General features: G+C 37.0%; 1 protein-coding gene across 1 annotated transcript; it reads right to left on the bottom strand.

The window, feature by feature from the left end:
* Positions 1-62: 62 nt before the first annotated feature.
* On the bottom strand, positions 63-8,637 carry LOC144642611 (ras-related and estrogen-regulated growth inhibitor-like). The gene is made up of 4 exons (XM_078501625.1): positions 8,513-8,637; positions 8,246-8,302; positions 2,440-2,513; positions 63-1,465 (listed from the first exon to the last, which is right to left on the bottom strand). Exons 1-4 carry the CDS (start codon positions 8,601-8,603, stop codon positions 956-958), a joined length of 732 nt encoding a protein of 243 aa, XP_078357751.1. The 5' UTR covers positions 8,604-8,637; the 3' UTR covers positions 63-955.
* Between the last annotated feature and the right edge of the window lie 1,323 nt (positions 8,638-9,960).

Here is a 9,960-nt window from a genome sequence, read left to right as displayed (position 1 = left end):
AACCGGAATTCTACGGTAGTCCACGATAACGTTTCGCAGCATATTATAGCGGGATACAACTAAAGCTGGGAAGAGTGCTCCACATGGCGGGAAACAGCTAAAAGCTGTGACTTTTCGCGTGACGCACGCGGCATATTATGGCGGGAAAACCTGAACGGAAACCTGGGACGGATGCGGGGCATTATGGAGGGAGGGGAGTTGGGACTGACAGGGAACATTATGGCGGGAAAACAGAATATCGTAACCTCCAAATACTTTCGACATTGCTGATCCTAGCAGTATGCAGGACGCGTGTCACATATCAACCTAGTAAAATGGCCTAGCTCACAGCGAGTCTCACGTAGCTCAGTTGGTTAGAGCGCCCAACTAGTATCTGGAAGGCCATGGGTTCGATTCCCGTCGGTTACTTATATTTTTGTCCCACGCTTGTGACATATTGAATATAATTTTCATCTTTATTACTTATAATGTGTTAGTTATTTCTTTTCCACCCTGTAACCTCTCTTTATATAGAAAGTGTTGTATCTGTAAGATGAGGAGCCTTGAACAGTTAGAAATCAGAATTCGTCAAAGTAGGTTATTTAATTCGTACCAGTATTAGATACTCGTTACTTGTTCTTATTTTAAGGATTTGGAGGTTTTGTTCTTGAGAAAATGCATTTCAAAGAGCAAATGGATTTTAGAAAATGCATTTTAAAAAGACATGTCAAGAGTCGTTTGGTCTGTTATGTACCCCTTTATAACATTCGGAAGAAAGACGTTTTAAAAATAATTTAACATTACTTGCATATTAACTTCAAACGTACACGCACCGAGTAAAAGTTGTTTGATTATGAGATAATAGTAAGTGATGGGACTTATAAAAAATGTCTCGCAATGAAATTTAAGGTAAATACATGATCACATGATCACAATAGAGGATGTAACGTTTCTTTCTTTTTCCTGCGCTTTGTTCTCATGTAAAAGTACTGCTTCGATCACGAGACAAGTCGCGCGTCAGTTCTTCAGTCCGTGTCACGCAATACTCATCAATCGTCTCTTTCAGACTGGACATTGCCCTGTTCCTTCGCACATTCTTTTCCACCATTTCCATAATCTTGCTGTGAGACGATCGTTTGGCCTCATTCAAGGCCTGCAGGGCCATTTTGTGCCTCATAGTCTCTCGGATCGCTTCCGAGAACATATCATCGATATCTTTATAGCTCGCTTTCGTAGAGACCTCGTGAAACGAACAGTTCATTTCTTCGGCTAACTTATTCCCTTCTTGCTTTGAGACTTCTCTGTCGTTTTCAGTGTCTTTCTTGTTTCCAACGAGCACTAGAAGTGGAGGATCAGAGGTCCGCACTTTCTCAAGGTGTTTGCTAACAGAGATGAGTTCTTCGAAGCTTGAACGGTCGTTAACAGCATACACTAGTACAAACATGTCTCCCCATAAGGTATGGACGTCATTGTTCTCGATGAAGTCCTGTCAAACGTAGTAAAATTTACTTTAGAACCTATGGGTGATTTTGGGTTGTGGCAATTACACTGTGTTTATATGTAGTGTTGTGGAACATATGAGTAATATTCTTATACCTAAAAACTACCAAATCAGTATTCGAGTTCATGGAAAAATCGGCTTAAGGTCATTGCCCCGAAATAGAACTGAACATAGATTTTCAACCAAACTTTGCCAAATGGTAGATTACCTTAAGGTGCCTTGAATTTTGAAATAAAGAAGTGGGGTCACCATATCCGTCTAGGAGCAGAAAGACCTTGTACATATAATTTCTTAACAAATCCCGTGCGAGTACTGGCAAAGTACACATTTCCAGTGATAATTTATTTTTCAAACATGATCTGTTTCCATTTTACAGAAAAAATGTGATTGCTGCACCCAAATTATGAGGAAAAATTGATAGGTCACCATACTCGTTCACGAAAAAGCGACAATTCATTTCTCTAGTGGCCTAAGCCGCATAGCCAAAAGCCGCCATTTTGTATATATCGCGCGCTAATTAATTTTAGTAATTTACGCGTAAAATTCTGCGCAATAAGGATGCGCAATACAATAGAAGGCAATAACTTTAAGGACATTTTAAAGTTCGATATTCGGCTAAGATTAGCTTCTTTACGCAGTGAATTAATATAAGTTACCACCTGACGAAGGTTGTGAGAAGCCGAGTTGAATGTATTGCGAATGGAAAACGTATGTTGCATTGTTTTTTTTTTTTTTTTTTTTTTAAATTAATTTGATGTAGGCGCATTTGATCATATTCATATGCTTATTTGTGCCGAATAAGTATTACATTATTATTATTATTATTATTATTATTATTATTATTATTATTATTATTATTATTATTATTATTATTATTATTATTATTATTATTATGACAAGCAGGCATTAAGTACGGCTTCACCTACAATGCAACAAAAAAGTTTGCGTTTCAACTTTACCTTGCCTCCCGACTCCAGAATTTCCACTCGAACTTCCTTATTTTCCAGCCTCGTGTGATGATGATATATTGAACCTACAAAACATATGAACCAAAAAAATCTGTGCATCACTCCACACCCTACGCTCAGAGAGAACTGGGGAGGGCAAAACGTGTACTTTACGTCGCTTACCACGATGATCACAAAACAAAGTTAATTTCCGCGCGTTCTTATTGGACAAAACACATCACGTGGTACAAAATCTGACGATGGGTATTAATATTTTGCGGGGGAAAAGGGGGGAAATCGCGGGAAATAGAGGGGGGGGGGGGGGGGGGGGGGGTGGGTTAAAAAAAAAAAAAATCCGAAAAAAAGAAAAAAAAAATTTTTTTTTTTTTTAAAAAATTTTCAAAGAAAAAAATTTTTCACATAAAAAAAAAAAAAATATGCGGCGCTTTACAAAATTTCGGACGAATCTTCGCAACCTACGAATATCGCAGGATATCTGTTATGTATATCGTTAACATTTTGACCATATTTGGGCAGCGCGCGCATGTGTTGAATAATAACAGATGATATACCCTGTCCGATTTGATATCTGCCGCAAAATTTTATAGAGGAGGCTAGTGCAAAAAAAAAAAAAACAAAGTCACCTTTTAAGGTCTGACTCTTTAATCAAATCACAGTGTTCAAAAAATACTTCAGCTAATTAACTTGCATTGCATTAATTTCACCCGCAATTACGCCGTAATTATTACTGTAGCATTTTTTTATTTACCGCGATAAAGTGTGTTGTAGAAATTAACTGGAGCTTAAAAAAAAATAAACCTATTTCTGGCTGGCAGTTGTATTGCACACTAATGCCCATGCATGGCCGGAAGATTGTCTTCAAAATTTCACAGTTGCCCTAGAAGCTTGGCTACTGGCCAACTGTTCATTTTTCGGAAATTATCCTCCAATCAGTAAACCAGCCGCCTAATGTGTTTATTTACTAACTACATATAACATTGTTGTAGGTTATTTTGTTTTGCATTTTTTGGGCAGACCGTGAGTCTTCGAAACTTCCTGAAAGTTCACAACGCAATTAACCTTGGGGCCTTTTATCATGCACTGATCAGTGGTCCGACAAAGTAAATATTTACCAAGAAACTACTCACAAGGGGGCATGCATTTACATAAGAGGTGTATTAAAACGCTAGGAATTCAATAATCGATTTTTCTCGCCAGTTCACAGAGGTATACTCTGGAACATGCCTGCTTAAAGTAAACTGTATAATTGTTGATCTTTGATTTAAATGGTTGTTTGATGGGCCCTGTTGGGGGTTTGGTTTCCCTTCCCTTTTGGGGCGTTTTCCTTCCCTCGCTTCCCTTGTTTGTTTCTCCCTCTCTGTGTGTCCTTCCTTCTCCCTCCTGCCCCCCCAGGGCCTCTTTGATTCGTCTCTGAGGTGATGTCTTTACTGTATTACTGATATTTTAGCCTTCTGTATGTTGCATTTGTCAAATTTGGGCCAAGTATTTGTTTCTGTGTCGTCTGTTAATTGTTAATAGTTTGGATGGTTTTAAACTTTTAAGACTGTCATTTGTTTGTATTAAATCAAAATATGACCGCAGATTATGCAGTTTTAGTGTTGTTTGATTAGTCCCGGATTCTCCATCCTTTCAAGTTTTGCATAAGTCAAAGCAGAGAGTCTGGACAGGTAGCCTGCGTCGCAGACGAACTAAAACCCTGGTATAGGACTATACCGAGGTTTTGTGACACGTCCAGCTGCAACGTATAGGCTACTGGATAGGGTGCTATCAGGAAATTTTGCAAATCTCAGACCTCATCAGCTATCTGTTAAAAATTAAACGCGTCAAAGCTTATAGCTGAATTTTTGACCAATTCTCGTAGTTAAACTGAACTAAAATCGCAATGATGAATAATTGAACTGTACAGTCTTCAGTGGTTTTACATATCGACAATTTCAAATTCCGGCTTTCCTTTGCAATGACCCCGCCTTGGAAAAACATAATTTAATCTTCCGCCAAAAAGCATTTTTAAAGGATTTCCGTTGTTTATGTTATGTTTTTAGCACGTATTTACAGCCATTATCTCCAAAACAGTTTGGCATTTGATAACCCATAAGAATTTTTATTGAAGTGTCCATGTCATTCCGTGCAAATGTCTCAGCCAATGATTGTACAAAAGTTCGTCTTGTCAAGGTAGAAACGTTTTAATATTGAACCGTGAATCATGTCAAACTTTCGATTTTTTAATAGTTCACAACTATTCACCAAAGTGGAGGTGGCTAGTGTTGGATATTTACCGAGCCGGAGAGCCAAATGAGTCTTCACTCAGTTGTCAAAACAAGGAATAATTTCAGTGCAGGGCACACAGATGGCTTTCCGATAAAGAGGAATACGTTATGTTTGATTATATCAGATTAACATCAGTAAAATCCCGGGGTAAAACCTCTATAGTCCAGGGCCCGGTTGATCAAAAACGCTATCCAACGGATAAATCGCTAAGGGACGGACCATTATTTTCTTGGAGGGGGGGGGGGGGGGGGATGAAAAATTTTCCTCTGCAAACTTTTTTTTTTAGTTTATGCACCTCTGCAAACATTTTTTTTCGAAATTCTTACTATTTTTGGTTATACATATCATTTTTGCAAACAATTTATTTTGTCTTTCCAGGCCCTGCAAACAATTTTTTTTCAATATTTTTCATCCCCCCCCCCCCCCCCCCCCCCAAAAAAATAATGGTCCGTCCCTAATGTTGACAAAACAAACTTCGCTATCCACTGGATAGTGAATTATCCGGTGGATAGCGTTATCCACCCTTTGAACAACTGGGGCCAGGTTTGTAATCTTCGTTTTGTGTGGTACAGCCGAAAACTGTTGACTTGTATCAGTGGATTTACGACAGCAATCGATGTCGATCGCATACAATTACCACTATTATCTGCACGCCGGATACTGAGAATCAATTTTTTTTTAACTAGAACAAGTAGAAAAAATTTCCGCTCCCAGTCGATCCCCCGCGGCCTAGAAGGTCTGTGAACACACTCTCCTTACGTACTGTGTCTTTTATCGTATATTTTATCGTATTTCAAGACAAACAGATTCCTACTACCATTAGGTCACGGGGAACATACTAGATGATATTAAAAAATTCCTATCAGGCCAGCTCTGGACAGGAAAGTGCTTTTTGCGAGCTGGCTGTTTTGCTTTCTCATTCCTACATATCCGATAGCTTTATGAAAATAACTTTATACATTTTTGTTATAACAACAAAAATGCTATGCACACAGTGAATTATTCTATACTAAAATACTTTAATTAACAGCTGTTTATCATTCAGTTTACCCTACAGAGTGGACTTAATCACTGGTCCGCTCAAACACGGACTCAAGAGGCCCTGTCCAAATTCATTTCTCCAGAAAAAGTCTGCTAGCCCGAGAGCATTTCTTTTTATTCGAACTGCTGCATTCTTTAGGTACAGTCTCACTGACTAAAGTTTGCCCTAGCTCAGAAAGGCTGATACTTGCGATATCGATACCTGAAGTTAATGATATTCGCTGGCCGGGAAATGGAGTGTCGAAAACTAGTCCGTTTTTTAGCTTTTTTTAAGCTGCCATTTTGACTATAATAATTGCTCCCTATCACCCTACTTCGAATTCAGAAAGGCAAGAAATTAGCAAAAATTTCTCTTTTCTAATGCTTAAATGACTATAATTTATTTTTTTTTCCTTCGACCTGTGACATCAGTCTAATGTTACCAGCCTCCTCCTCAGGCGTCTCGATTTTCGCTGTAACAAAGCGAGAACAAAGCGAGCGCGGCGACTTACTATATCGAGCTCCAGTCAACGTAGTGACTCAACGTTGATAGGTCTTGATAACCAAAATACGCAGTAAACATGACATGTGAGAATTAAATCATCTAATTCAAACTTCGATCAAACTTATTATAACGCTTTTTCAGCTAAGAATGACTACTTGTTATTTGCAATGCAAGTGAGAGATTGAGCTGTTTACAGTGGCAGAAGATCAAGAATGATTTTTGCTAATCCTAAAATCAGCACAGATATTTTTTTTTTTATATTATTTTTTTTTATTATAATATAGGGGGATAAAAATTTATATTTTTTAATATATTAAAAAAAAAAAAGAGGGGGGGGTTTTTTTAAAAAAAAAAAAAAATTTTAAAATAAAAATAAAAAAAAAAAAAAAAAAAATAATTTTTTTATTTAAAAAAAAAAAATTTTTTTTTTTTTTTTTTTTTTTTTTTTGATCTCTGGGGGAGAGTGTTTTTTTAAAAAAAAAAAAGGGAAAGTTTAGGGGAGGCGATGATTATTTTGGTGGATAGGAAAAAAAAAAAAAAATAATTTAATACAAAATATAAAAAAAAAAGAAAACAAAAAAATTTTTTTAAAAAAATATAAAAAAAAATTTTTTCACAAAAAAAGGAAAAAAAAAAAAAAAAAAAACACCGGGGGGAAAAAAAATATATTTTTAAAAAAAAAAAGAGTGTAGCATGAGCTTATTGTGTCGCAACCAAGATACCGCTGTCAAAACATCTGTAGACGGGAAAATGACCATGAAAAAGAGCATTTTTCAGTGCTTTATACAACACACTTTACCTCTCCCCTCTGGTAGTGAACCTGCGATTTTTATAGGCGTTACGGAACACCATTACTGTAAACCAAAAATCAGTTAACTTAGCTAAGAATGATCCTTACTTTAGAAGTGTCAAATTAGAGTCGTCCAATGCTACCTGGTGGACAATCTCTATCGTTTATTTATTCACTCGATAAATTAAATGCGTGTCTGTCAATTGTTTATATATATTCTCATGGAATAAACTCACTTGCAGTACACGCTTTTTGTCTGGCTCAATTTGCCATAAAAATCCTCAATACAATTCAGTTCTTGCTCACTAAAAGGAAGCTAAATAAAGTTTGTCTAAATCTTATTAATTGACTGAAGAACTAACTCTGCTTCGATCCACGTCTTTTTTTTTGTTCAATAGGCTAATAAATTTAAAAGCTTTTGCACTACCTGTATTAATGCGCTTTGTAATAAAACTATGTACATTTTTTAGCTTTCATATTACAAGACCTTACAACGTCGTCTACCCTCTCAACAATTGTCGTGCTCAAGTCCCCAATTAAGGTAGAGCTTACAAAACTTACAACAAGATTTTAATTAGATGCTAAGCCATATTCATCAATAACAGATGGCTTTAGACTAGTACTTTCGATGAAATCGTAATCTCGCCGCAATCAGTAGTATAATCTTCACGACTTAGACGTTTTGAGGCGTTAACCGACTAGATCGACCGAATCTGAACTCTATAATCCTCACTGTTCAGTTGTTTGTAACTTCTGTGTAATAATTTTGTGAATTTTTGTGAATACTTTAAGTAAAGCAAGGTCATTGGAAGGGAAAAAAAAACAGAGATCGTAACACCAATTAAAATATTTTAACAGTTTTAACTTAAAACCCCTGACGTTTCTAATTTCTTCCATCAACTGTCGAATGGAAAGCATTACGAAGGATTTGAAGCTGTCCTTGGAGTAAATACGATGTTTTAATTACCGCCAGTCAGTTTTCTTCTCTAAGTTAGCAGACTCATGTCCGCAAAATCCACTTATATCCCAAAATCTTTTTAGAGAGTCGTCAATAAATTCCATAAAAAACTATGATAGCTTTCGTTCGTGTGTAAACAAAGATACTTTGCCATTCCATTAAGAGCTCTAAATGTGAATTGTCGGTTAGCTGTGATGTTTGTCGCATGCCATCAAAGCATCCCAATACAAACAGCATTTACTTGTTATATACGTACCAATGTTAGGGTCGTACTCTCCGATGAATCTTTTAGTCAGAAATCTCACGATCATTGCTGTATAAGAAAACGAAGATGCAAACAACTTAGTATATTGCGTTTTGTTCTGATTAACAGACAGCTACTTAAGACAACATGAGAGAAAGAGAGTAAAAGACAAAGGCAAAGAAAAATAATTAAGTATATAACATAAAGTATAGGGCCTTAAACAACGCGAGGAAACTAAACATGGCAACACGCGACCACGCGGGATTCCAGTGTTCACACCTGATTTTCCAACGCCAAGTTTTCCCACAAGGACAAGTTTGACCAAGATTGGTTTCTTGCCTCCATCGCTGCCTGCTTGTGCTCTTTCCATGTTTACGCAGCCCAGTGGAATGCTAGACTGTAAATCGGCTCTTGTCCGCTGATTATGTGCTAATTTGTGGTCATTGTGTCATGGGACTTCTTACAAAACTGTTTGTTTTATACACAAAGGATTTCGATCAATTTACATGACGTTGTGTCGGCGGCCGCTAATCTCTTGCTAGTGATTTCAATAACAAATACTTGAAATGCACAGTATTATGCCGACACAAAGTGAGAAGTGCTTCGTCGTGTACTTGTACATTGGGGCTTTTGTTTTTAAAACTTGACATTTGTCAGGGGGGGGGGGAAAAAAAGAGAAAAAAGGAGAGAGTTTTATACAGTTTTTTGTTCCCCCCCGGGTCACACCCTAAAAACCCCCCGGGGGAGCTTTCTAAAAGAAAAGAGGTGAGGAACTATTGTTACTCATTTTTCACAAAATTTAAAACAACCAGCAAACAACGTTTTAGTCTATGCCACAAATAAAATGCTAAATTATATTAACATAATCAGTAGTCTAAACCTACAGCTTTCTGAAAACAATTAATTGAGCTAACATGATTATGTCACGATAAAAGTTCCATTTCCATGCGATCTGGACAATCTTGATTGAAGTAACACCCCGTCAAAAAAAAAAAAAAAACACTCCCCGGAGGCCGGTATTCCTGAGTGGTATATTATACAGGTTACAGGTCGAGACTTTTTGGACTTCTTTTTTTTAAAAAATTCAAGAACTATAACACGCTGTTAATTTTAGGCAAAGAATGGAAGTCACGATTCCAAGAGGTAGACGACTCTATATGGCACTACTGAAGCGTGACGGGTAGAGGCCCGTCATTCTTTTACTAGATTGAAAATTGTGTTTGGCAGCCTAGTCCGGCTGAGAGCCCCTGGGGACTGGGCTGGTGTTTTGGTACGCTTGGGGTGTTTTAAATTAATGTTTCACAGTTGCTTCATATTTATAATATGTCACGTCTAAAGAGAGTAAGCCACAAATACCTTATTATAGGAAATTAACGCTTGTGTTAATTAGGTATGAAAAACGCGACTTAAATTAACGCGAATTGAAGGAAAAATTACTTCCCAATAAAGAAAATTAACGCGAAAGAGGGGGTAACATTTCAAAATGAAGGAAATTAACGCAACAAACACAAAGAAAAAAAAACTTGTTGAGACAACAGGAACAAGTTTATTTCAACACTAGGCTTATATTCCTAAACGTAGGGGTTAAGCGAAGGAATCTGACCGCCTCGAGTGTTCTTTACAGTTTCAGTGATACCGGCAGATCATCTACCCTGATGAAATAGTGCCTTTTCCTAGGAGTCAAGAACATCTGGGCTGTATCGAGAAATTGGGACCAAAATAATGGA

Source organism: Oculina patagonica, chromosome 2, assembly GCF_052425735.1.
Source record: "Oculina patagonica isolate OP01 chromosome 2, crgOcupat, whole genome shotgun sequence".
NCBI classification, from domain to species: Eukaryota; Metazoa; Cnidaria; class Anthozoa; order Scleractinia; family Oculinidae; genus Oculina; species Oculina patagonica.
The sequence above is the reverse complement of the archived record's forward strand: the minus strand, read 5'-3'. Positions and strand labels throughout refer to the sequence as shown.

Bases quoted from the DNA above. Each gene is read 5' to 3' on its own strand.
- LOC144642611 (XM_078501625.1), bottom strand. From the start codon at position 8,603: ATGGAAAGAGCACAAGCAGGCAGCGATGGAGGCAAGAAACCAATCTTG. The intron at 8,303-8,512 runs GTGTGAACACTG...TTTCTTATACAG, and splicing joins ACTTGGCGTTGGAAAATCAG to CAATGATCGTGAGATTTCTG. The intron at 1,466-2,439 runs GTAAAGTTGAAA...TACGTTTGACAG, and splicing joins TTCTGGAGTCGGGAGGCAAG to GACTTCATCGAGAACAATGA.